We start from the raw sequence: 27,519 nt of genomic DNA on the forward strand, positions 1-27,519 counted from the left end.
CCCACCCGGTCTCTGCTTCCTGCTCTGCTGAGATGGTCCCACCACCATGTAGCATCCTGCCACTGTGCCTATCCTCACCATGGCAGACTGTATTGTATCTCCTCCAATCATGAGCTGGGGAAAAAAAAAACCGCTCTCCTCCCTTAAGTGTTTCATATAAGATGTTCAGTTACAGTTATGAGAAAAGCAGCTAGCCTGTATTGAACGTGTCTTCGGCTCCTAGGAGCAGGGTACCTAGCTGTGAGATGATATTGTATAGGGCCTACGGGACCAGATGTTTAATTAAAGCACGATAGCAATGCTACAGACTATGATCTATATGTGGTTTCTCCTCTCCTAAGAGGGGCATGACACCTGTCTTGTGAATCCTAAACCTTTCCCCCCCCACTCCTTTGAGGTCGGAAAGGAGTTTCCAAACAACTCACACCCAGACTTACAACAATGAAGGGAAAACTGAGGACACGTGTCCTGCTTCCCACATCTCTTCCTTACCTGCAGCAGCCATCTCCTGTTTGACGAATTGCCACCATAACAATTGAATTAACTCCATAACAAATTAGCCATAAGGCTGGAATCGGTTCATTCCTGAATCCTGCAGCTGGCATGCAGCAGGCATTCTAGAGACACCCGTCGGGATGAATTGGGGACTTCTCTATGTCCCTGCCTTGCCCAGGCCCTGGGCCTTAGTCTGGCTAAACCCTCACCTCCTTACCTGCATTCCCAGGCAGATGGTGTTGAGCATGATGAGAGCAAACATCAGGTACTCAAAGTAGGAGGAAGTGACCACGTACCACACCTGATACTGGTATGGGTTTTTGGGGATGTAGCACCTCAGTGGGCGGGCCTTCAGGGCATACTGTACACATTGGCGCTAGGACACAACAGAGCAGGACAGGTCAGCACCAGTGAGAACTGTTTCAGCTTGGAGACAAACAGGGTACAAAGACTAAGGGAGGGCCCAATGGAGGCTCTCTTTGCAGGCCTGTAGGGCTCTTCTGCTTTTCGTCTCTGGCAGGTGGCTCCGTACCTGGTTCTTGTCCAGCTCACAGTTCTTATATTCAGTCTCCCCCTGCTCCTGGAAGGTGACAATGACAAAGCCCACAAAGATGTTCATCATGAAGAATGCAATGAGGATGATGTAGATGATGAAGAAGATGGCCATCTCCACTCGGTTGTTGTAGATGGGGCCTATGTCCTCCTCATTGGAGTCTATGGCCTTGTACAGTAGCCTTGGAGTGGGCAGAGGGAAGAAGATAAGTAGGGATGGCATAATGAGACCGAGAGCCAGGCCAGGAGGATGGGTATTATCTCATTGGCCATGGGAGCCGAGAGAACTTTCTGAGCAGCCAAGCAATGTGAGAGAAGGCAGAACTAGTCTAGGGAAGGCCAGAACCCACCCTGCCATTGTCCTGCCTCTCTGTGGGGCATATTAACTGTTAAGTCAACCATTAAGACTCTGCTGTGGGCAGAGAGACATGCTTTTCTAAAGACACTGGGCATATTTTGTCAGAGTCCTCTGGCCAGGCTCACATACAGTGGCATGAGTCGGGTTTGTTGAGCACTGCCACAGGCAGGCATGGTAGAGTGGGGGCTTCTGGTTCCTTGGCACCACCCTACCTGTGCCATGCAGGTCTTACTCACTGAGGCCAACCCTCGAAGGTGGAGACTGTGAAGAGTGACATCATAGCTGAGAGCACATTGTCGAAGTGGAAGTCATTGTGCATCCACTGGCGGGGACGCAGCTCTATCTGCGTGGGGTCTCCATCCTTGTATATGTAGTAGTAGCCCCTGGCACAGAGGGCCCCAGTCACCCCACAGTGTGGCTGGGATACCTCAACCCCACCCACATCCCCTGGGCCATCGGTAGTGACTGCCAGACAAATGATGGCCCATTTCTGGGACAGAAAGGAAAGATGATGCTGGGCATTCCCTCCCCACAGCTACTAAAGGCCTGGGATTCTATAAATTGGTACCCAGTTCCCATCCTGAAGGTCACTGCGCTCCTTGTATGAGCCTCTCAGAGCCCTCAGCTGGCAAAGCCTAGCTGGTGTACCTGCACTCCTCTTCGGTCATCTTGGATAAGTCATTGCAGCTGTAGAACTTTCCCTGCACCCAGGAAGGAAAGGGAGGGTTGGAGACATGGTCATGGAAATAGAGTAGAAAAGCGGGTTCTGTGGGCGCTGGGTTGGAGGGAGAAGGGGAGGAGGACTGTCTGGAGGGAGGACATGTTCATTCTTAGTCTGAGGGCAAGGCCGTCATCATCCATCCTCACATTCCCTAGAGGCTTCCCATCCAGCCCGGCTGCTGCCTTAGATAGGCATCTGTGGAGTAGCCAAGGCTGGACCTGAGGATGTGAGTATACCCAGCCCAGCTCCTTTGACAAAGGTGGCCACGGAGGCTCCCGTCACAGTCCACACTGTACGAGGGAGAGGACGTGCCCCACCCTCCCCTTTCCTCTTCTGCCCCAGGGAAGCCCAAGGCTGCTAAGGAAACAAGAGCCATACAGATGGACCCTCCCACTAGGGATCTGAGAATTTACTTTGTCCTCAGAGTTAGAAAGCACATCCTGGACAAGGCCCGATCTCCCCAAACACGCCTTCAGCAAGAGCACATTCTCCTCTAGTCGTTACCACATACTGAACACCTGCAAAAGCTTTTGTTGGATGCAAGGTCACCCTAAGACTAAGTGAAGCTTGAAATGCATGGATTCTGGTCCAGCTCCTTGGAAGGGGATTCCGCAGGGGATTTAGCCACAAGCAGAGGTGCAGGGGAGATGAAGAAGATTCAGCTGGAGCAAAGAAAGAACTAAAAAGCAAATAGCTTGGGGAATTTTGGCAAAGATGGAGTCATGATAACATAGAGAGTTAAGAACAGACTAAAACTGCTCAAGATTATGTTATAAAGCTTTATAAAAAAAATAATAAAAGACTCTCAATTATTTGTGTGATAGCGGTGTTAAGAGGAGTTTATAAAAGCCAGTTTTATAAAAAGAACATTAACAAGGTGAAGGTTGGCGAGTGGATGAGAAGAAAGGTAACTCAGGGTCTCTGAGTAAGAGTAGACACAATGGCAAGGGTGCTCAGAGGAGCAGAAGCTAGTTTTAAAAACCATAGATTCAAGAATAAATTAATAAAAAATTAAAAAGAAAACAAAAAAAACATAGATTCGGGGTCATTTGCTTTCACAATTTGGGGTTTTCTTGCTTGAGAAGTGGTGGGCTATGGTCAAGGCCTCTGAGCTGGCCCAGGTGGAGATGGATCAGGCGGGGCCTCACCTTGAACAGCTGGACTCCAATGCACGCGAACATGAACTGCAGGAGGGTGGTGACCAGCACGATGTTCCCGATGGTGCGGATGGCAACAAACACGCACTGCACCACGTGCTAGAGAGGTAGAGGCAGTTGGTAGGTGCTGGGCTTGCCCCTCTCCACCTCACTATCCTGCCCAGGGGACCCAGGGAACTCAAGTTTTTGTCCCCTAGTAGAGCTAGGCCCATGAGGAAAGCTGGCTGGCCTGCCTCAGTCTCACCACCATAGATGGACAAGGTGAGACCCTGTGTTGAGGACCTGAAGTCAGGCAGGACTGTAGACCCCTCCCCTAAAGGGGCCCTCTCTCACCTTCAACCCCTTCGCTCTGTTTATGGCTCGGAGTGGTCGCAGCACCCTCAGAACCCTCAAGATCTTCACCACAGAGATGGCACTGGACCTGCAGGAAGCAAGTTGGTTTGGGGCCTAGAGTGGTGCGTGTGCTCCAGTCAGAAGGCAGTAGCCAGGAGCTTTGTCACCTCCTATCCGGAGCTTTCCACCTGTGGCCTCCCTGACCCCAGGGTAAAGCTGTTCCCTTTTCAGTGTGGATAGTCTCATTGGCTTACTTCTGTGGATATAGACTCTGTCTCTTTCACTAGACTAGAAATGACCAGAGTAGGGACTATGCTCGCTACTCTCGGGACTGCCTTCTTTTTGCCTCCCTTTCTGGTCTCCAGGATTAGGACTTAGCATTGTCACTTTAACCCAGCTGGGGAACCTCCCCTCCCCCCAAGGATGTTCCTAACCACAGCCCTAAGCCACCCTCATATTTCAGCCTGGAGCCCAGCCACCCACAGGGCTAGGACTCCTGCTCTGAGGCACAGGCACAGGCACAGAGCACAGAGCACCCACGCACCACCAGGACTGGGCCCTGTCACTGCTTACTCGAGGCCCATGGAGATGAGCGACACGGCCACCACCAGCAAGTCCAGGATGTTGAAGTAGTTGCGGCAGAAGGAGCCTTTGTGCAGGAAGGCGCCATAGGTGGTCATCTAGGGAGAGAGGCAACATCTGGAGCAAGCAGCTGGAGGAAGAGGCTTTCCCAGACGCCTCATCTTGGTCTGCTCTGGAGAGTGTCCTGTTATTCAACTCCCTGCTGTAGCCCATGGGTGCTCCCTCTGTTCCCTGCTTCAGATAAATCCCTGGGCATTCCCAGAGCACCTGTGCCAGTCTTTGCCCTCAGAGGAGGAGTTCTTTTCTCCCGATGCTAACATGGGCCTCAGCTCCTTCTTTTTCCCAGGGGTGGGGAGCCTGGCCCTCCTACCTCCTGAGAGGCAGGCTAGATGTCTTCAGGGTCTCATACTCACGACCTCATCTTTACTACCCTGCTGGTGTAGCTTGATTTCAAGGTCTAAGTCTAACACCTCGTTTCTGACATTCTCCTTGACATCTGCGCAGCTACTTTCTCCCTCTGTTCAACTGTCAATGGCTAAAGATCTGAAAAGGGAGCACTTCTTCCTCTGCTCTGCTCTGGTCCTTATATGCAGATGCCCTCTCCTCTTCCATCAGAGGATATAAAGGCCTGTGATTCTGGGTTCCAGTCATAGATGCAGCCTCCTCCTGCTTGTCAGAGTCTGCTACTGTGATAGCCTGAACCTAGTGTGCTCACCTCAGCAACAGGCAAAGAGGGCTGTGTTGTAGAAAGCCAAACTGGGGCAATTGTCTCTTATTTAGATAAGAGAACTTTGCTTTCTGTGCTAGTCAATAATCCAGGGTCCCTTATATTCACTGCATAGGCCAAGATGACCTTAAATTTGTGATCTTTCCAACTTTACAGATTACAGGTATATACCGCCAGGCCTGCTTTTAGGCAGCGCTGGGAATCCACGCCAGCTCTTTATGCATGAGACAAGTACTCTATCAATGGGTCCACACCCCCAGCCCATGTGAGATTAAACTTTAACAAGCTAGGTACATCGGCTCACACCTGTAACCTCAGCACTCAGGGAGGCAGAGGCAGGCAGATCACTGTGAGTTTGAGGCCAGCCTGATCTACACAGCAAGTTCAGGACAGCCAAGGTAACACAGAGAAACCTTGTCTGAAAAAAACAAAAACAAAAGAAAAAACAAAAAACGAAACTTTTAACAAAATTTCAAAAGCTGGGAAATCCTGATTTATAAAAACATTTGCTCTTTATCCGGTACAGTAAGGTGGGCATTGGCAGCTCTCCTCTGCCTCAAAGGTGGAGGACATTTCCAGACCTGTAGCTTGCTTCTCCAAATAGCTAAACTCTATAGCATGTAGCAGCTGCAGTAAAACCAGTATACGATGCTACTGAACTCTCTAGGACACTCCCCAATGGTCACTTCTTTGAGAACTCTAGAAGGAGAAGAACTTGCCAGGTACTTGGAGTAAAGGTCTAAGGGCAAATCCCAACTTCCAGGCTCACTTAAGGGTAACAGTGTCTTCTGTGCAGAAGGGTAACTGTGCTCTCCTGAGAGGTGGCAGCCACAGTGGGTCATCTTTGTTTCCAGCCTTCCATTCAGCCACCTGCTCCCTTGTCTTGACCCCCCTTTTGCCCAGGATCTGAAGCCCTGGGTGGTCTCCTGGATGCAACAACCCTTTCCTACCGTTATCCATCTCTATCTTCTTTCTCTCCCACTCCTTACCAGTGTCCCCAAGCGAATCATTGGGTATAAATTGGGGCCACTCAGCCCTGAGAAACTTCAAACCCATAGATGTCCATCCTGCAGTCTTCACTCACCTTCAGGACAATCTCCACGGTGAAAACAGCAGTGAACACGTAATCAAAATACTCAAGGATCTGGAGGTGGGACAAGGTAGAGGCAACCAGTGAGAGAATTGCCAAAGCAATGGTTTCACCACAACCATCATCACTATCACCACCACCGCCACCACCATTGTCACCATCGTCACTGCCATGACAACCACTATTACCACCACCACCACCACCATTGCTGTCACCATCATCATTGCCATGACGACCACTACTATTACCACCAACACCATTACCATTACCACAACCATTATCATAAACACCACCACCACTACCACTACCGGTAACATCACTACCTCACCACATAAATTATTACCATCATTAAACAGCCACCACCATCATCATTGCTATGATCACCACCATCACTGTCATTACTATTACTCTCCCTGCCACCACTAACATCACTACCATTATGACCATCGTTGTCACCACCACTACTGCTGCTACCGCCATCAAATCACCAGCGCCAGCACTGTTCAGGCCGGGCAGTCAGATCTGGCCAATCTTGCTTCTGCTGGGTCCAGCACTGTTTAAGAACTGCAGCGGGAAGTCCCAGCCCTCCAGAAACTTCAACTCTAAGAAACTCTGATGCCCTTGTGGCCACTGAACTTAGACTCCAGAGTAGAGCAGATGCTGAACCAGCTGAAGGGACAGGCATCACCTGGTTCCTCATGGAGTCGGCCCGGATGGGGTCCTCAGCAGCCAGTGCGGCACTACTGAGCAGGATGAAGAGCAGGATGAAGTTGGTGAACCAGGTGGCATTGACAATGCGGTGACATAGGACACGGATCCTGGTGGGGAGGGTTGGGAGGATGGAAGCTGTGAGACGCAGGAAACTCGGGCCTCACTAACTTCTGTCCTATAGAGGGACACTGAATCTACTTGCTGTGTGCCCCCCCCCCCACTCCCTCTTGCCGTGGTCAGGGCATGAGTAAAGCCTTGCAGCTGGACACACAGGACTCGGCCCCCACTTTGCTCCTTTAGTCTTTAGTCATATCTCCCAACAGAGCCCTCCATCATCTGTTCCTCTACCAGTACCCACCATCAGGAGGATTCCAGCCCAGCATGGGACAGGCTGACCTCCTTCCCTGGGGCGAAAGAAACTCCACAGAATCTGTTTATTCCTGAGCTGAAGAATGTAATGCAAATAAAAGCCCCAGTTCCCCCAGACCTCTCCTTGCCCTGGCTAAAAGTGACCTTGGAGGGGGATTAGCAACCACAGACCCTTCTTAGGTGTAAGTAACTGGTAAGACTTAAAAGCATCATTTTTCTCAGATATACTATCATTGTATCCATTTTAAAGGTATTTTAACTTTTTTGTACGTGCTAGGCATTTGTATGCTCATGCATGTTAGGGAAACGCTCTGTCATGGAGCTACCCATCCCCCCACCCCAACATTTTTGACACAGCACAGGGCTGCAGTCTAAAGGAATGAACCGTGCATAGGGGAGGGAAGCCACTGTCTTTGAAAGCTCATCAGCTACCAGACATGGCTGCCAAAGCACTACCTACTTGTTGGTGGGGCTGAAGATGAAGAAGGAGCTGGCCTCAGGGATGGGTACCGCTTTCTCTTTCAGCTGCAGCTCAGCCAGAGGGCGTGGTCGGGGGCTCACTGGGATCTCAGGCTCATCTTCCTCATCATCCCCTGTGGGGAGAGGCAAAGAAACGAGGGGGTTTTCTACACGGTGACAGATTCTTGGCTTCTGTGCTCAGAACCTCCACTTCTAAGAGCCCCTGAGGCTACTAAGCAAAGGCTAATTCTGGGCACTAGGTATTAGCAGGGTTCAGCCGGGGTCTTCCCCTCTTGGTTCGTAGTGCAGAATCTAGTTCCGAAGTCCCACAAACTTTCTGCATGTAGGGCCAGGAGCAAGATTAAGGAGTGTAGTTCCTACATCTTCTGTCTCGGGGCTAGACTCACAACATCTTAAACAGTAGTTGGTTGCCACAGTTTCTGGGCCTGGCTCTGGCCCTCCCCTCATGGAGCATCGGACAAGTCTGTCTCCTCTCTTAACTTCTCCTTCCCAATCATAAAATTGAGCAAGGAGAAGAGGGTTGTGGGAAAAGAGAGTTCGTCGAAGAACTTTCGGAATGCACAGAATGGAGCCACTATCCCTCTTGAGCTGTGGCCAGGATCGTGCCCTCCCCACATGAAGCAGAAGGCAGAGCTAGTCCCAGCTTATGCCTTGAGTTGTGCTCTGCTTGCTTCCTCCACCGACAGTGCCTCCACCCCACCTTGTCAGCCCCGGGCAAGACCCTGGGGGATGCCCGGAGTGACTGACTCTGCCCTCTCCATGGAGGGTACCTGTGGGTTCGTCAAGCAACCTGCATCACCTGCCACTCTTCTCTGATCCTAAGGGGCCCTGCCTCTGCCCTAGCATGACACTTCCACCTAACTGCCCGGCCTGCTATGGCTGTTTGACTGCAGAAGGGTTCATCCTAGTGTTTGCATCTTGGCAGCTTCCCTTGATTTGTTGTTGTTGTTTGCTTTTTGTTTTGTTTTGGTTTGGTTTTGGTTTTTTCGAGACAGGGTTTCTCTGTGTAGCCCTGGCTGTCCTGGAACTCACTCTGAGGACCAGGCTGGCCTCGAACTCAGAGATCTGCCTGCCTCTGCCTCCCTGAGTGTAGGATTACAGGTGTGCACCACCATGCCGGGCTCCCCCCTTAATTCTTTATTCCTTTGTCTGTGTTTGATTTGTTAGTATTGCACATATTTTTTTCTTTTTATTTATTTTTTATTTATTTATTTATTTTTTTGAGCACTGGGTATTGAACCCAAAGTCTCACATGTGGTAGGCAAGTCCTCTACCACTGACCTATATTTCCCTGCCTCAGCCAGTGGGGGAGCTGGAATTACAGGACTGCATTAGAGGCCCAGATTGTACAGAACGTTTGTCATAAGCCACTCCGACTTATTTTTGGAAAGAGGTTAGATATAAATATATTTTGTGGCCTTGGTGAGACCTCTCTCCAACCCACATGTTCTCTCTCTACCTTCTGTTCTCCTTTCTCTCAAGCCCTTTCTCATCACATCAGATTTCCTACGGCTGTCACCCTCCCACCTGCATGCCAGCCACGAGCACCTTACAGAGGATGATCATTAGCGGACACAACTCCACCTGAAATGTTCTCAATATTTATTCCCACCAGATATTTGAAGAAATTTTGTCAGCCTTACTCCCCACACTTCGCTTTGCAGAATCATTTCCTGTGATCATGTATTTTGATTTGTGGAAGTCCTACTGTGTGCCACTCAGAGCATGGGAAGTCCAATTGGAGCTTAGAGACACTGAAGCTAACCAGTCGATTCCACAATAAGTAAAATGCTCAGAAGGACCCGGGAGGGAGCTGGCAGAGCCTGAGAGCACTTGTGCCCCAGGCTCTTCCAAGAGGCCACATAGCGCTAATCCAGCCTGGCTCTGCTTCTGCCATGCATCGTGCCCTTGGTCCAGATGAGTAGGGTTCACACAGAAGCCAGTGATAACATGCACTTAGGAGATGCTTGCATCTGGTCTGCAGCTCTGGTTCACACACCCTCCTCCCCAAGATGCCCTTGTGGATTTTCACACAGTGGCAGTCTGGCAGTCATGGTTTTTCTCGAGATACAGGGTAGGGAGTGATTACCCCATCAGCATATCAATGCAAATGCCTTTTTTTTTTTTTTGGATATATCCCAGTGGGCAAGGAGGACTTGTATGCCCACCAGCCCTGTGCTCTTTGAAAACTGGGTGTTCAGTACTGAAGCACATAGCTGGAACTCAATAAAAGTAAATTAAAGCGTGTGTGGAATATTATTTTTGCTGTTTATATTGCAGGGAGAGGCAGGCTTGCAAGGCAAAGGGAACATCTCCAGGGTCCTGGCCTCCACATGGAGAGGGGACACACAAGAGACACCCATATAGAGTGTTAGGCATCCATATGTTGCCCCTTAACAGCTCCCACACTCGAGGGTCCTTACCTGGGAAGTCGGCTGAAGGGTAGGGGTCTTTCACCTCGTTGACGTTAGATTCAAACTCATCAATTTTCAGCTGTAGAAAGGAACAGGGAAGGTGGCGAGGAAGCAAAAACTGATGCCTGAACTTACTGGGCATGCTCTGGGCAGCCCTTGTTCAACTTCCTGAATGTTCCCTACAATCTGAGAGGTGAGTGGTAACAGGGCCATTATGTCTTACAAATAAGAAGCCAGGCCCAGCAAGGGACACAACTTGTCCAAACCTGCGCTGGGCAAAACCAAGACAGCCTGTCGCCTGTCCTCACTGTGTCCTCCTTTGGCTCCCTACAAGAGAACTGAGTTCCTGAAGCCAAGCTGTCCAACCTCTTTGCCGCCCAGGACCCTCCTGGATCATGAACTCTTTCCTTGTTCCCCATAATGGTGAGTGGGGCCAGGCTGGAACACGCAGGGCAGAGCTAGCAGGCGTGGAAAGCCAGGCTCAGAGTAGAACAGTGGGAGTGGGCAAGTGGGGGCGCCTTCCTGCTCTGCATAGGATTCTAAGGAAGTCTGGCTCCTAGGCTGAAGGGCCTGTCCCTCTCCACCCAGAGGTCCCTGGAGGAGATATAGATGTTGGCTCTGCCCCCTACAGAAAGCAAGGGGATTTGTCTCCGTGTCTCCTTACTGTCCCCAAAAGTGACAGGGGGAGCAGGGGACTCCCAGAGGCCCTCCAAGCAGCCTGTAAGACTCCCCATGCTAGACGTCACCTTGGCTGTGGTGGGGATGCCTTCACCCTTGGGCTTCTGCTCCAGCTTCTTAGCCAGTGTGGACTTCTCTTCTTCTGACTTGTCTGGCAGCCCCCTAAAATAAAGCCAAGGAAATCTAAGCCAACAAGAATGGCGCCAGGGACAACAGCACCCTCAGGAAGGTTTCACACCGAGGGCTCAAGGGGAATCTATGGAGGAAGGAGAAGTCCTGGCCACTAAATAGGAAGGGCAGTAGGCCTGGACAAGCCTTTTCTCTGTGGTATTGGGTGTGACGCTCCACACAAACTAGACTCTCACTGGCCATCCGCAGTCAGCGTTTGATGCTAGTGACTGAGTGGAGAGTAGCTTTTGCACTTGTGTCATGTAGGATTCTCACTATCTAAGGCAGTTCCAGCCCTGGAAATGTCTGGGGCCTTTGCTGGCCCTTCTTCCTTAACTCTTTCCATCTTGATGCCAAGCAATGGGAGTCCCATCCTCGCGGGCACATGAAGCGGGCTCCTAGCTGAAATTCAGTTACCTAAACTGTGCCCCTCCAACCTCAACAGCTTTAGCACAGCCTGGGAACTGAACTGGCTAGAAACTCAAACCTTCATCCATCCCACCCAGTTCAGACCGGTTGACGCGGATTCTACATTTTACAAAACTTCCAGATGGTTCTTTTGCAGGTTGAATTTGAGAAACACAATCTAGATAACCTATCCTACATCTAGTCCTGGAGGCACCAGGCACACAGAGAGAGACACACACGACCAATCACAGATGGACAGATCTGCAGAGAACTGAGAAGTAAATGACTCCCTCTGAGAGATACCGTGGCTCAGTATCAGGTCCCACTCAGAGAAGCCTGCCCACAAGGGTGGGCGCCCCGTGGCCTCTGCTCATGTGGCTGAAGGAAGAATCCTGCCTACAGCCCAGAGGCCATAGCTACAGCCCAGCATTCCAGCTCTCACCTAGAGGGTGCAGCACTCACTTAGACATCTTCCTGCGCTTTCTCTCCTCAGCCTTGGCCTTCTGGGCGGAAGTCAGACTCTCCGCCTCTGCCAGGTTGTCCACAGCGATAGCCAGGAAGACGTTGAGCAGGATGTCTAAGGGTCAGCTAAGGAGCCTTGAGTTGTGTGTGGAAGGCAGTTTCAGGGGAAGGAGTTTTGCCTGCTCTTGCGTTGTCAGGCCTTAATCCTTGAAGGGGCAGTTTCTTGCCAGAGCTATATCCCATGAGAGGGAGGGTACAGGCCCAGGAGAATAGACAAGTTCTCAGGGAAGCTTTACTGCATAAAGTAACCATGATGAGGCCTGAATACACCCTAGCCTTTGAGTCTTTTTCTTTTTCTGCCAGAACAGACTCCAGATCTCTGTCAAAATCCTTGGGAAACCCTGGGGGTGACAAAGCAAGGGATGCTGACATCATCCCTGCTCACTCATTACGGTGCCAGATTCCGCAGCACAGCACCAGGACCTTTCGGGTGCCCTTAGCATCACTCTGCCCATCTGCTTCACTCTCTTGTCTGCTTATCTCACCTTTGGGCCTATCCTAACTTAATCTTCCTGGTCCCAGTGCTCAGATTGATCCCTGATCATAGCTTTGTGTTAGCTTTGGTTATCAGCTTGCCCACCTGGGAAAAGGGAACCTCCACTTAGGAATCCCCTCCATTGGGCTTGCCTCTGGGTATCACTGCGGGGAATTTTCTTTTTTGTTTTTTTTTTTGTTTTTTTGTTTTTTTGTTTGTTTGTTTGTTTTTTTCAAGACAGGGTCTCTGTGTTAGCCTGGGCTGTCCTGGACTCACTTTGTAGACCAGGCTGGCCTCGAACTCACAGCGATCCACCTGCCTCTGCCTCCCGAGTGCTGGGATTAAAGGCGTGCGCCACCACGCCCGGCACGGGGAATTTTCTTAACTGCTAATTTGATGTAGGAGGCCTCAACCCACCCTGGACAGGTGGTCCTGGATTATATAAAGAAGGTGGCTGAACAAGCCAGAGGAGTAGAGCTAGTAGACAGCATCCTCCATGGTCCCTGCCTCAGTTCCTGATTCCAGATCCCTGCTTGAGTTCCTGCCCTGACTTCCGTCAAGGATGGACCACGATATAGAAGTATAAGCCAAATAAAACCTTTCTTCTTTCTAGTCGAAGGGCACCTTGGCTCCTCCTTGCCTGCCTCCGAGCTTCTGGACCAGGCTGCCTCACCATCTCCATGGTTTCTCTGCTAAGCCCTGGGCTTCTTCCCAGCTGCTTGCGGCTTCACCAACCTCACAACCAGTTGCTCCCATTACACTCCAACCTTTCTGGTGGAAAGAACTACACTGTTGCTGCAGTTACATTCGCTATGTCCCATGCCCGGCTCCCGGAGCCTGGGAGCCAGAGGGACTGACTGCCTGGCACAAGGAGAGCCCCGATTCTCCACTTTAAGCCAAGCGCCCCTCCCCCCCACCATGTTCTTCTTTGCACCATGACCCAAAGTGGATACAGTTGCCACAGACGAAAAGGATGATGAAATAAATGCACACAAGCACGCCGGGGTAGGTCGGGCCCCCGTAGGCCATGATCCCGTTGTACATCACAGAGTTCCAGTCTTCACCCGTCAGGACCTAGGTGGAGGGTGCATGAGATGGGAGGATGCATCGTCCACAAGGTCTTTGTCACCTGTCAACTCTCCCAGTCCCCACGGTGGTCCAGGTGACCGTTCCCTGCTGTCCTCATTGCCTGTCTTTCAGGCATCTACAATGTTATCAAGGTGTGAATGGCTTGGGGGGCGGAGGGGATGGGCACAGTCTGAAGGGCTGCCTGGGATGGTTGGAAAAAGTCTTATCAAGCCCCTAGACGGCCAAGGAGTTTGATCATGGGGCCACCACTTTGTTCTTAATCCCCAGGCTGAAGTGGACCGCACTCAGCCAGGCCTCTGTTATCCAGGCTTCCAAAAATAGTGACTCTGTGAAGTCCCTTGGAAAGCACCGTCGCTGGCCAGCCAGGAAGAAAGGCAGCATGAAACCGTCTCTGGGACTGACTCATTGTCCCCTACCACTCCCGCTGGTACGGCATGGTGGGGTGACTTGTGAGATACTGGTGACATGGAAAGGAGCATTTCCATGTCCTCTGGGAGCCCGTGGCTCTGAAGGTCACTCTCTGAATCACAGCCGTGACCCCCCTGAGTGGCTTCTGATAAACAGATAGCCCTTTGCCTCTAATGTGAGAACTGGGTCTCGGATGCCGGTGTCATTCCCAGCTTGCAGAGGGAGCATTCACCTTGTCTGCCTTTGCCCTAGACCTGTGAGCAGCACACCTCTGACTCCCGGTCTACCCCGAGTATTCCATCAGCTGCTGTAGCATTCTGCCAGGCACCGGGGACCAAAAGGTACCAGACAGACTAGGCATCATTAGCTTCAGAGAAAGAGACAAGTATTATAGCATTACAATAGCCCAGCGTGCCGGTGATGGGAAGTGGGAGGCCGGCAGGTCAAAGAAGGCTTCCTGGTGGAGGTGGTGCTTTCCCAGACATGGAAGCAGGATCCTGGAACCTCCTGGACTTCACAGACAAAGCACTTACCTGGAAAACACTGATGAGGGCCTGGGGGAAGTTGTCAAAGTTGCTGCGCCGTACTTCGGTGTCCTCGAAGTCGTATCTGCCTCCGAAGAGCTGCATGCCCAGCAGGGCAAAGATGATGATGAACAGAAAGAGCAGCAGCAGCAGGGAGGCGATGGAGCGGATGGAGTTGAGCAGTGAGGCCACCAGGTTGCTCAGCGATGTCCAGTACCTGAGGAAGCGAAGCAGCAAGCTGGGGAGTGGGCAAGGCCCTTCTCACCGGGGCTCCCAAGCTTTGGAGGGCTGAGAGCGACGGCTCAGGACTGGGGACATAAGGGGAAAGGGCCTCCTGCGTTGGAATCACTGGCTTCCTGGCGTATGCGTCTTGCTGAACATGTACCTCAGGTCCCACTCCACAGTCCTCAGCAGGGCCGAGGACGAACTTCCGTCCTCACTATCAGCACGTGGTAAGAGTAAAGACCTGTGCTCATTGCCAGGACTGGGCAAAAACTTGAGAGCACAGGAGAACCCCTTCATCTGTGATTTCAGTTGCCTAGAGTCTGTGGAGGACCCCATCATAGCCTATATAAATGCAGCACATCTCCTATATAAATGCAGTGCTGTGATATGTTTTCAGAGAGAAAGACCATAGTCACATAAATTGTTACAAGATTGTTATCATTGTAATTTTGTGTTGGTGGTAATGGGTTAGCAAAAGACACGGTGTGCGTAAGGCACTGTTTACAGTTGCAAGCACCCACTGGGGACTTGACAAATCCCTATAAAGGGGGGGGGGAGAGCACAAATAAAGTCAGTCCTTTCCTCTCTCCTTGTCTGATGTCCCCATCGCCCTTTCTGCCTTGGTTCCACGCCACCACCCCCACCCCACTGCATTTCTTTCTTTCTGTCTCTTCCTTCCATCTTCTGGGGCTTCTCTTTTCTCCTTCTTCCTCTTCCCCACTCCTCCCTTCCCCCTCCCCTGACCTAGATGATGGCGAGATGATGATGATGAGCAGAGGCCTGGACCAGGCCAGTTGCCTGCACTCACTTGGTGATCTTGAAGAGCCTCAGGAGGCGGATGCAGCGGAGCACAGAGATGCCCAGAGGCGTCATGGCTCCCGACTCCACCAGCAGAATCTCCAGGATGCCGCTGCACACCACAAAGCAGTCGAAGCGGTTGAAGATGGACATGAAGTACTGGCGCAGGCCCAGGCCGTACATTTTCATCAGCATCTCGATGGTGAAGAGGGCCAGCAGCACGCGGTTGGCGACATCTGCAGAGGGGGGCGGGGCCTGAGCATCGCTTCCTCCCCTCTTCCTCCTCCAAGCCTCTGTCCCAGAGGAGCCTCTGCCAGCACACTCCCTTCCTTCCCAAGGCACTAAGTCTTTTTAATGCTCAAGACATAGGAAAGGGCCAGCTAGATGGCTCAGTAGGTAAAGGTGCTTGCTGCTAAGCCCGATGACCTGAGTTTGATCTTCAGAAGCCATACGGTAGGAGAGACCAGAGATGTTCTCTGGTCTACACACACACACACACACACACACACACACACGCACGCACGCACGCATGCACGCACGCACGCACGCACGCACGCACAAATAAATAAATGTAAAACAGCAACACTGAAACCCCTAGGAAAACCTGGTGAATTTTGGCCATCAAAAGAACCTAAAGCCTGTAATCCCAGCACTTGGGAGGCAGAGGCAGGAGGATCTCTGTGAGGTTGAGGTCAGCCTGGTCTACAAAGCGAGTCCAGGATAGCTAAGGCTACACAGAGAAACCCTGTCTCAAAAAACAACAAACAACAAAAGAACCAAAAGTCTGTCTTTCCAGCAGGCTAATCAACACCATATTTAGCGAGAAGAAACTTGTGTAAGTTCATAAAGGTTGGCTGGTCCTTCCTCACTAAGTATAGTCTCTTTTCCTGGCAGAGGACAGCTTCATAAAACTGTTCTTGTGAGCTGAGCTTTGCCTGGGGCCATCTGGGATGCCCACTAATAGCATCTTTTGTCTTTCTTAGCTATTTTACCTCTTTTGTTGTTGTTGTTGTTTTCTAGACAGGGGTTCTCTGTGTAGCCTTGGCTATCCTGGACTCACTCTGTAGACCAGGCTGGCCTCAAACTCACAGAGACCCACCTACTTCTGCATCCCGAGTGCTGGGATTAAAGGCATGCGCCACCGCGCCTGGCTACCTCTTCTTTTCAAATGGTCTCTTCATGTTTGTTTATCCAGCTCCCTTTAAGGTCAGTTCCACGTTGCCAAATCCAGCAGACACGGACTCTCATATACTTGCTTATCCCACAATTCTGTTCATCATCTGCTTGCTCTTTCAAATATCCTCTTCTCCGACTACCACCTTGGCTTCTGTGACACCACGTTCTTCCTGCATCCTGTCCTCCCTGTATTCTCCTAACGCCCGCTGCGCGCATCCTTTACCAAGCCACTGATGCTAGACTTGAGCCACACACGCTATCCCCTGACCATCGCGTGGGTGATGCTCTACAACCACAGATCCCACGCTGCGCCCGCCAAGGACTCCCGTCTTTAGCTCTGCAGTGGCGATCCAGCCTCTGTACTGCTACCCAGACCCATTTTTCCACCAGCTTCTTTGACACCACCCTTAGAATATCTCCAAGGCACCTCCAACTCACTATGTCCAGCACCGCAGGCATGGATCTTGCCTATTGTTCCACACCTGCCAAAACTGCCTGGCAACTGACTGTCTTTGCCATCTTAGAAAGTGGAACCACCACCACCTATTTGCCTGCCCAGTCTAGGAACCCCAGATTCACCTCTTGATGGGTAGTGATCCATCTTCACATGGGCTTACTAACACCACGTGATAATGTGTAGCACATTCAAGTGGCTCTCAAGAAGACTGGCTCTAGTAAACGAGAGAGCAGACGGGTGTGTGCACGCGTCTGAACTGCAGCCTTGTTTTCTCTTTGAAACTTTTACCTCTCACGCCCTTGCATAGGCTTGAAGAGCTCAGTTGCCAGCCCTGAGGGTTTAGATCTGGTTCTAAAATGTCTCTGCAAGTGTGCTCATGAGCTCCCCGCCTTTGCCACCAACTGTGCTCATGAGCTCCCCACCTTTGCCACCCAGAGCCCTTCCTGTCATTTGTTACAGTCCAAGTGTGCAATGTCCCCCACAGGTTCGTGTGTTTGAACTCTCCGTCCTCATCTGGTGGCATTGTTTTTGGATGCCTGTCAAATCTCTAAGAAGGGGAACCCCACTGAAGGAAGTGGGTCACTGGGGGAGGGCCATGGGGTTTATGGCTCTGCTTCCTCTCTGTTCTTGCTTCCAGGCTGTCGGCACCATGTGGACATCCAGCTCCTACTCCTGTTTCCACACCTTTCCTGTCAGACTGGGCTGGATCCTTCTAAGGGTGGTCCAGAATCGAGCTGTCCTTGAGGTGCTTGTCATCGCAATGAGAAAAATAACCAATATCTCATTCCTTGAAATATCATTACAACCCATGCTGCATTGGTGTTTGTAGCTGAAAGTGTACTTAGCTGTGGGAACTGGTTCTTTTTTTTTCTTGACTGGTTCTTGGTCACAGTCCAGAGCTCTGCAGACGGTGGGACATCCGCCGCAAGGACGAGGCTGGCCCATACATCTCCTACCAACACTGGGTCATTCAGAGCCTTGGCTCTGATCACACTGTGTTCATGCTTATATTTTCCCTGGCTTCCCTGTACCCAAAGGTTGAACTCCTAATGCATCATGACAGTAATCAAGGACCCCATGGGCACATAACAGCTCTTGTTGTCTGGCACATAGGGACTTCTGGAGCTCCCTTAGTTCATCAGGCTATTCTGAGCATTTTCCTTTATTACATCTTTTGTAAGGATCCCCACCAACCTTTGGCCAGCTGGGATTTATCTCTTTGCCCTTCAGATTTGCGGGGCATCAGCATCTCCTCTTTTAACCTTTCTCTTACCATCGTATATTTTCTCTTTCATTGCCTTCCCTGGGCTGGAAGCAATTAACATCTGGCTTGTCCTATGGATAAGCATTCTCCTTAAAGTAACCAGTAGTGAATTGACCATTTGAGGTTCTTCTTTGTCTCCTACATGCAGTACACTCACTGCATAGTTGATGAAAAAGTACTATATATTAATTACTATATATTAACTTCTATATACTATAGGATTTGAAGTACTTGAAGCTCTCAATTATTGACAGTCTCATATATAATTGAATACTTTGCCTAAATATCTGAGGAAGCACCTGGAAATTGTCCCTCTGTACCATCTCCACTGCCCAAGGTCAGAACAGTGCCACGAGTGAAAAGATGGGCATGCCATTTTGCCTTTTGAAGCCTCTATTCTCCCACTGTAACAAGAAGTGGTTGGGCCAGTGGTCTGGCACCAGTAGCAGCACACAGTTTCTAGAAGGCGATGACATCAGTCTTGTTGCGTTCTGCACACCCTTGGCAGGTGCAAGCTTCACACCCCAGTGCTCATTCCTGCCTTCAGTCCCTCTGACTCACCTTGCAAGTGGGTCAGCCAGAGTGGCTGGTTGTGGTGCTCTGAGGCAATAGACAGGGTGTTGAGGGCAACGATGAGGATGACCAGCCAATAGAAGACCTTGGACTTCACGAGGTCGTGGCACTTCCAGCGGAAGACGCGGTTCCACTGTCTCCAGTGCCGACTGTGGGAAAATAGGGATCTGTTGCTCTCAACCACACTCCAGCCACGGCATCTCATCACTCACTCTCCTCCTCGGGCACACAAGAAGAAAGAAGGGCATGGGCCATGGAGCTGGACCAGATTAAACAACTTGGCTTCTTGTTAGTAAAGTTCTGCCTTCCAAATGAGAATGATAACAATGCTGATCTCCCAGGCAATTAAATGAGAGAGTGCAAGCAAAACGCTTAGCATGGCATCTGATGTAGACATAGACCAGGAACACCATGCATTTTAATTTCCACTAAAGAACACTGTGGTGCCAATTCTATTCATTTTTAAAGGAAAGTTTACTAACTCAAAGACGATTTCCAGATGGGTGTGTGGGAAAGGTGTTTTCATAGCACATCTCTTTTGGTGAGTGACCTCATGGCATTTACTAAAGTTCAGGCTCATCTCCCTTTGACCCAACAATTCTACTTCTAGAATTCTGCCCAGAATGGTGCAAACTGTACCAGGAGAAATGGGTTAGATATAAAATGGAACGTCTATACCTTGAGATATTTATAGCCAAAGTTGTTTTGAAAAAAAGATGTGTGTGTATGAGGCGGGGGAGGTGCTGGAGAAATGGCTCAGAATGTAAGCGATCTGGCTGCTCTTCCAGAGAATCCAGATTCCAGTTCAGTCCCCAGCACCCATGTGGTGTCTCACAACCACCTGTAACTCCAGTGTCAGGGGATCTGATGCTTTCTTCTGCAGGCACCAGCTGTGCACGTGGTGCACAGACATGCATACAGGAAAAACACCCATACATATAAAGCAAACAAATAAATACATTTAAAGGTGTATGTTTTCATGTATGTACATAATACACACAAATATGAAAATTGACCTCAACAGAAAAGTTTAAGGGAAAAAGTCACACGATAGGATATATTCATTTACTCAACAAATAGTCTTCAATATCGCCTATGTACAAGGCACTACTTTAGTCTATATCATGACAGTATTTAACATAAATAAAACTATTATGCATAAAAAGCAAAACAAGAATATTCTGGTATGTGTGTGAGTGTCTCTGTGTGAGTGTGCTTGTGTGTGTGTGTGCGTGCATGCAAGATGAAAGCACAGAAAGGATCTTAGGAGAATACATATCTGTTACCATGGTTACTTCTTTGAAGGGCAGCAGGGACCTTCGTCTTTTCTTTGCTGCTTTTCTCTTTAATCTTTAAAAAGTTGTTATTATGCATGAATTTGAAAAAGGACAGAGGCTTCCTCCCAAAACAAAGATAAGAGCTTGGAGTGTCCTCTTGTCACTGACTCCTTAGGGCCACCTCCTTCCTACACCTTCCCTCTTGCAAGCTCCCACCCCCTCAGAGGGTATAGCCAAATGTTCTTGCTGTCTCCAGGGGCTCCTGTTTCACACAGAACAGTGTATACATAAGTCATCTACTCAGGGTCCTCTTTGATCGTACACTCCTTGGGCATCTAGCCACTGCTGAGTCCTTAGAGTGAGAATTGGCCCTGTTCTCTCAGCAAGGCCTTTCTAAGGACTCAGCAAAGTGCCATGAGGAGAGGTAACTGGGCTCTGGCCCCACATCCCAGGGCAGGTACTCACATGAACTGGATGATTTTGGTTAAGCCTTCGATTTCATATAAGCTCTCTGTGTCCGAGCCCCCTTCATCCAAAGACAGCTTGCCTAGGGTCAGGGTAGATGTTGCTGTAGTTAGCAGTTTTCAGGGTCCCTCGAGAACAAACACGTTTGGTTAGCCATTGTTGGGTAGGACACCCGTGACTGTGGGCTCTTGGTGGGTCTGGCTCCCACTGTGATGTCCTGTGACCCAGATTCTTGTGAACTGGAGGGGCCCATCTACAGGGCATGGAGCCACCATGCGCAGGCTGCAGGATGATTTGAGAAGAGCCAGGACACACTTGGGGTCAATCATCTTGAGGTGTAAGGCTTTATACAAATCGTCATCCGCTGAAGGCAAACATTATGCCTTCTCAGTGGGCTGTGGTGGCTGATTTTATGTTAGTGCGACATAGGATAGAGTCATCGGAGAGGAGGGGACTCCAAGGGAGAAAATGCCACCATAGCACTGAGCTATAGGCAAGCTTGTGGAGTATTTCTTAGTTAGTGGTTGATGTGGGAAGGCACAGAGGCCACGGCAGGTGGGGCCATCCCTGGACTGCTGGTTCTGGGTTCTAGGAAAAGCTAGACCGAGCAGACCTGTAAGCAGCACCCCTCCATGGCCTCTGTGTCATGGAACTGTGAGTGAAAATAAACCCTTTGCTCCCCAAGTTGCTTTTGGTCATGCCGTTCTGACATAGCAGTAACAGCCCTTCCTGTAACAGCCAGGCTTTGGGGGGCTACGTTGGGATTGCCCTCCCCAGGGAGTGACTGGGGGGAACTGATATGCGTCAGGCAGGCAGGGGGGTATTGGCCATGACTCTGAGCCCCAACCTTCTCTCAAGTCCTCCACATCCATGACTTCGCCCTGTGTGATCCAGCTCATGTATCCACGAAGATCCTCCTCCAGCTGTTGCTTCTCCCGGAGCTTCTGGAAGGTTCCCCTGGACTTGGCCTTCTCTCGCTCCTTGGTGAATTCTCTAAAAAACAAAACCAAGGAAGTAGGAGGGAGAAGAGGGAAAAAAAGGCACAGCCCACAGAGCTCTCTGGGCCCAGGTGACACTCCTGCATCTAGACGTGTCCTTTTCTGGCCCGGGGCACTGTCTGTGGGACAGGAACCCTCTCTCCTTTTTGCCCAGCCCCACCTCCAGACACACCTTCAAACAGTTTTATAGACCTCTGGCTCCTTCCCAGTCCATCTCATTTTTTCCTTGGGGTTATCCTTGGGTGTCAGGGGTTGACAGGAATTCCATTATTCCAATGTTATTCCAAATTTGCCATACATCTTGACCTTTTAAACTATTCTAAGATGATCTATGATTACAGACTTGAGGTCTGAGAAAATTCTCTTGGACACAAGGGGTTTTCACCCGGAATCAAAGGGCCCAATTAGGGGGAGGGTGCAAGGCATCCTGAGACAAGTAGAGGGCAGCACGAGGCCACCAAGCAGAATCAGCATATCCCGTCCCAATACCAGCTCAGTTGTTAGCACTGATTTAACCCAGGGGTCAGGAGTGGTCTACCTGCAGGACAGCCACCTCACCCTGGCAGGGTGGTGTCCAGCTCTTGACCACTTTCTGTATGATGTTTTTGGAGGTACAATGAAGCCCACCCACAGATTGCTCCTCAGGCTAATGTTGCAAAGTGCACAAAATAAGAACCTAGAATTACGAAGGAACTGATCAAACTGAAATGTAGTCTCAGAAGTAGAGCAAACGCCAACAGAGGAAGGCAGGTGAATCTTCATTAGCTACAGGGGCCCTGTTGCAGGTCTAACGACTATCGCCGTTTCACAAGCAAAGATGACTGTAAACAGGAGTGCAGCAACTGACATGTGACATGATTTCCATTAGGCGAACCCACGGTCACTGCTAATGCCACTGTGGTTAGCTGCCCGCATCCATTATTAAAGGAAACACTTCTGTTAATGCAACAGAAAGTAAAGATGTGTCTCCCCTAACTGACATCACAGGCTCCCAAGTTCTATCTCCGGGGGGCTGCCCTGGGAGAAGCTTCTGCTGTCGGGGGGCCTAACCCCATCGCTGTAGCTAAAGTGGATGCCAGAAGAGCCTCTCTGCTAAGAACAGCACTCATTAGCGATGGGGGTTTGTATGTGCTGGACTCTGTTCTAAGTACTTTAAACTCATTTAACTTTCATGACAACCCTAGGAAACAGGTCCTGAAATTACTATTTGACAGGTGTGGACAGTGTGGCACCAAGAGGCTAGAGAATCAGACAGGGTCCCACAGCCAGTAAGTGGTAAGCGATACAAGGATGACACAGGCAGTGACACAGGGATGACATGTGCTCTCTGTGCTCACACACATCCGGGTCCTGGAGTCTAGGACCCACAGGCTCACACAGGGGTGCTGATGCTGGAGGACAGAAGGGAGGAAGGATGGGAGAAGGCTTGAAGGGAAAGATGTGCAAGCTTGAAGGATGCGGGGCTGAAAGAGGAGCTGAGAGTGGGGACCGTTCCTTCCTCCCCTCCACTGGCAGTGGCTGCCGACCTTCCTTACCCGCTCAGGACACCCAGCACCAGGTTGAGGATGAAGAATGAGCCCAGCAGAATGAGGGTGACAAAATAGATCCAGGGCCACTCATTCCCGATGGCATCGTTGACCTGGTCCAGACAAAAGTGTGAGTCCAGTGCTCTGACTGGAAGGATAATTCCTGTCTCCGATTCTGTCTGCCCAGATTCAGTGAGGAAAGTAGCCATTTGGGCCTGAAGAGAAGATCTTTTCTAGCCCAGGGACCCAAGATCTAGGCTGAAAGTTCTTCTCAAAGGACCCCTTGCTGACTGTGCACCTGGCCCAGGCTAGGCACCACTCATCTAGTCAAGGGCATCTCTGTTTCTTTACAGCCAAATCTTTCCAGAGTGACAATCCTCTGGGACCCTAGCCAAGTGTCCTGACATCTCTTAGCGTTTCCCCATCTATCTAGTGTGAGGATGGTAGTGTTCTCCTCCTAGACTTGTAGCGGAGGTGAAATAGCATGTGTGACATCCCTTTGACATGTTTAATCATCTGCTTCCCTAATGGAAGGCTTCGAGAAATGTTCATACTAATCTTTTATATTTGCAAAGCGTTTGGCAGTTTTACAACCCCCTTCCCCAACACACGCAGGCTGTGCCACATTGTTCTTGAGAGTTCTGGATTGGAGCCAGGAGGGGGAGAGCTCAGTTCTTGGCTCGGCTGCTCATGAGGCTCACTAACACAGTTAGATGATCTCTCTGAGCCTCAGTTTCCTTATCTGTAACATGGGAGTGATGTTGTTTGTTGTTGGAGCATGAAATAATAAATGCAGTAGAGCTAAAAAAAAAAAACCTTACAAAGAATTTGCTCTAATAAGAAGGTTTCTGCAAAGATTATTATACACCAACAATGCTACAATCCTTTTAGTTTCCCTCTAGCTCTATGGTGTAAGTGGTATTTCTTTATAGATGAAGAGACTGGTACATAGTGGTATTTACCTAAGAAAGCCTCTTGCCCAAGGGCAAAGACAAAGACCTAACTGGCTTCTCATCCCTTGAATGTCCAAGACACAGGACACTGGAAAAGAGTCCCTGACTTTCTAGAGAAAATTCAGGCACTGAGACCAGAACTCATGGAATTCCTAGTATCCACCCCTCACCCGCTTCTGGGATCTTGCAGACCTTGTACCAAGGGACCCGCCCCAGGGAATACCAGGCAATATCTCGGCACGAGACAAAGGCCATACTCCTGTATGTATGTCCAGGTAGGGCGAGACAGAACCACTGGCACTGGGCAGAGGCTGACTTCTGGGGCAGGGCTTATAAGCCCTCCCCTTCCTGCCCCCTGATAAGCCTTTAGAAGAGTGGGATGGTTCAGAGGCCCAGACCCACCCAGTAGAGGACATCGGTCCACCCTTCCATAGAGATGCATTGGTACACGGTGAGCATAGAGAAGCCAAAGTTGTCAAAGTGGGTGATGCCATGGTTGGGTCCAGGCCAGCCTCCTCGGCACTCGCTGCCATTGATGGTGCAGGGGCGTCCGGAGCCAGTTCTAGCACAGGGTGATGGCTTCTCGTTCTCCACTGTAGCCACGATGTCTGGAGGCAGAAGGCAGTAGCATTAGACAAGTGGACAGTGACTGGAGGCAAGCTGGCCAGGGACCACTGGGAAGAGCACAGTAACAGATCTGAGAGCCAAGACTGGCAGCTGGCACCTCCTGGTGGCAGCCGTTATCTTTTAGAAGAACTAAAACAACTTTGGAAGGACTACTCCTAAGATGAACTGCGCCTTGATGCTCAACTTATATTGCAGGAGCGACCAGAGGGGCCTTTGTACCTTCTGAGATTGAAACGGTGGCATTTTCCTGCTGGGGTTCACTAGGGACAGGGGCTCCCATGTTCGGACCTGAGGTTCAGTCTGGGGAGGCTGGGAGCTGTTCCCCCGGCACCTGGCTGAGCTGTGCAAGTCTAGGGAAGCTGCTACCAGGCTTCAGATTGTACCCTTCTGTGTCCCTCCAAGGAAGTCTTATTTTCTCTAAAACTCCCCTCTCTCCCCCTTCCTCCCTCTCCCCCTCCCCATTGCTGTGTGTATGCACTACTACAAGTGTGTGGAAAGGCCAAAGGTTAACATCAAGTGTCTCCTTCAGGTCCTCGGGCTTGTATAGTGAGCGCTTTACCCACCTATGTCCCCAGACACTGAAGTCCTCTTTCGCCCTGGGGACCCTAGTGTAGGCCATGCTCAGAAGTTTCCAGGAACTCCGAGTTCCTGAGGCTAAGGGCAAGAGCCAGAGAGCCTTCTGAGTCATCTGCCTCCTCAAAGCTACCTTCATGGTGATGTTAAGATGTTGCTGGACACTTGCCCCCCCTACCCCGTTCTCTCAATGGAGAGTGGAGTTGTCTTGTAGTCACATGACACATGATGTGGCAACACCCTCATGCAGAGCAGATGTCAGCTCTGGCCCACTTGCTTAAAGCCAGGCATTGAGGAGTCTTGCCAAAAAAGAAAAAAGAAAGAAAGAGAGAGAGAGAGAGAGAGAGAAAAAGCAAAACACTGTCACTCTTCTCACTAAGTAGATTTTGTTGAGGGAGAATACAGTCATTTTTACAAGAATATGTTCCTGTTCTCACGTCATCAGCTCATTACCACTCTTAGAAATGGATTTAATGTCATTATAGTTATTTTGATTGACATTTGAATATCAGTGGGTCAGATCTACATAAAGAATGCTCTTTTCAGGTCTGCATTACCCTGTGAGGATGTGAAGGGGTCCTAAGGTCAGAAAGATGAGAACAGCTGTGTTAGGGAGCCGTCCTAGACTCTAGGACCCAGAGTCTGCATGGGCCTCAGTCTGGGTTATTTTTGACAACCCACAAACTGCCTTCCCACCCCCACCCCCACCCCCAACCCCCTGGGTCTCAGGGTTCAGTCTATACCCTGCAGGCCTGATTTGAGAGACAGCTCAGACCTAAGTAAACTATGGCCACAAGGAAAGTATGAAGAGACGTTCAGGCTGGTCCAGGCTGGCACTTCAATCCACAACTGGCCCCGGAAGCCTGGACATCACTGAATTGTACAGGGTGGAGCAGAGCAAGCTGCAGCCAAGCCTCTCGTCTCTGATCCCGGTGGCCTTGTCTTTCCTCCCACTCTCCTGAGTCCAGGAGATGCCTGCTTCTGTGGTGGGCAGTGGGGAGGGGCTTGGCTTTGACCCAGAGTTTCTTTCCCAGCTGTGATGGCCCCATTCAGAGTCACACCGGAGGCCTCTACAGTCCAAACGGCTCACCTGTCCCAATGAAGTAGCAGGTCTTGTGCATCTTGCCCTTGAAGAGCTCCAGCCCTATGATGGCGTAGATGATGACCATAAAGAGGACAAGCAGGGCGATGTGGAACAGGGGGAGCATGGCCTTGAAGATGGAGTTGAGGACTACCTGAAGGCCTGCCACAGAAAGCAAGGAGAGGGGGGGAGAAAAGAGTCGCTCCTCCTCAGAGTTTCATGGCCTTCCCTCTACAAACAGTGGGTTACCCAGGTCAGAAGGGGCAAAAGGCGGGGGGACTCGGGAGAAGAGACGCTGTCACCCACTGGGCACCCCTGACACCAGTCGCAGGGGTCTGAGTACACGGAAGGCTCGCAGGGCCTTCACATCCAAGCCGGCTCCTTTGCTGCTCATGGGGGCGGTGTTGGTCTGAATAATGTTAACTTGTTCCAGAATCACGGTGAAGACACTGGAGGGGGAGAAAATGGAGACAAGGCGGGGGGCGGGGTGTCAGCGGTCAGATGAGCCAGAGCCCCAGTGCTCTGGGACCTTGTATCCCACCGTGCGAAGGACCTGGGTGTATGGGGTTCATGTAGTTCCCAGCTGTCAGCACTGAAGAATTGTATTGAATCAAGGATTCTGAGGCCAGGTTCAGCTTTGGGCTTCTGGTGATGAATGGTTGCCAGGTACAGAAAGGGAGGATTCAGGCTGAGAAACAAGTGTGCCATGCGCACAAGTCCCTGGTGCCAAGGAAGAGTGCATGACAGTAAGATGCAGGTTAACTCCTCACTCGTTTGGTGATTCAGATAAAATGCCCAGGGGTGGGGGTGGGGCTAGGGGGTGAGAGTGGGGGTGGGGGGTGGGGGTGGTCTCTCCTGAGGTCTCCCTGAGACTGGCCTTCCTGCCACTGATGAATGTGCTCCTGTCTCCTCTCTTTTTCCCCTTCAGAGTTCTGAAGCCCATTAATCTCTCTTCTAGGAGCATTTTTAGGCAGTGCCCACCCCCCCACCCCCCCACCCCCCCACTCCGAGTCATTGATGCTCTGTGAAACAACCATGCTGCTCGCTGATGCTCTGTTCATCTGTCATGGCTTCCAACCAGAGCACCTGCTAAGGGCCAAGCTGAGTCTGAGAATGCCTCAGTTTTCCTTGTCGTGGTGAGAGGAGCATTGAAAGACCAGCAGGCCGGGCGTGGTGGCGCACGCCTTTAATCCCAGCACTCAGGACATAGAGGCAGTCAGATCGCCGTGAGTTCTAGGCCAGCCTGGTCTACAAAGTGATTTCCA

The 27,519-nt window shown here is 50.6% G+C and overlaps 1 protein-coding gene across 2 annotated transcripts in view; it reads right to left on the reverse strand.

The window, feature by feature from the left end:
• The window catches only part of CACNA1S (calcium voltage-gated channel subunit alpha1 S), a 64,560-nt gene that overhangs the window by 20,177 nt on the left and 16,864 nt on the right, over positions 1-27,519 (reverse strand). For both annotated transcript variants that reach the window (XM_084785740.1, XM_084785739.1), the window contains exons 4-26: positions 26,561-26,703; positions 26,264-26,416; positions 24,376-24,581; positions 23,030-23,133; positions 21,344-21,489; positions 20,497-20,578; positions 18,743-18,903; positions 15,295-15,520; positions 14,271-14,478; positions 13,194-13,314; positions 11,706-11,820; positions 10,736-10,829; positions 9,999-10,068; positions 7,556-7,688; positions 6,704-6,833; positions 6,010-6,069; positions 4,190-4,296; positions 3,617-3,704; positions 3,275-3,382; positions 2,054-2,106; positions 1,642-1,788; positions 1,028-1,229; positions 713-871 (exon numbers count right to left, since the gene is read on the reverse strand). In XM_084785740.1, coding sequence (XP_084641866.1) covers positions 713-871; positions 1,028-1,229; positions 1,642-1,788; positions 2,054-2,106; positions 3,275-3,382; positions 3,617-3,704; positions 4,190-4,296; positions 6,010-6,069; positions 6,704-6,833; positions 7,556-7,688; positions 9,999-10,068; positions 10,736-10,829; positions 11,706-11,820; positions 13,194-13,314; positions 14,271-14,478; positions 15,295-15,520; positions 18,743-18,903; positions 20,497-20,578; positions 21,344-21,489; positions 23,030-23,133; positions 24,376-24,581; positions 26,264-26,416; positions 26,561-26,703 — 3,016 coding nt within the window. The remainder of the gene's footprint in view (positions 1-712; positions 872-1,027; positions 1,230-1,641; positions 1,789-2,053; positions 2,107-3,274; positions 3,383-3,616; positions 3,705-4,189; positions 4,297-6,009; positions 6,070-6,703; positions 6,834-7,555; positions 7,689-9,998; positions 10,069-10,735; positions 10,830-11,705; positions 11,821-13,193; positions 13,315-14,270; positions 14,479-15,294; positions 15,521-18,742; positions 18,904-20,496; positions 20,579-21,343; positions 21,490-23,029; positions 23,134-24,375; positions 24,582-26,263; positions 26,417-26,560; positions 26,704-27,519) is intronic.

The sequence above is a fragment of the Acomys minous genome, assembly GCF_964271855.1.
Source record: "Acomys minous genome assembly, chromosome: 1".
NCBI classification, from domain to species: Eukaryota; Metazoa; Chordata; class Mammalia; order Rodentia; family Muridae; genus Acomys; species Acomys minous.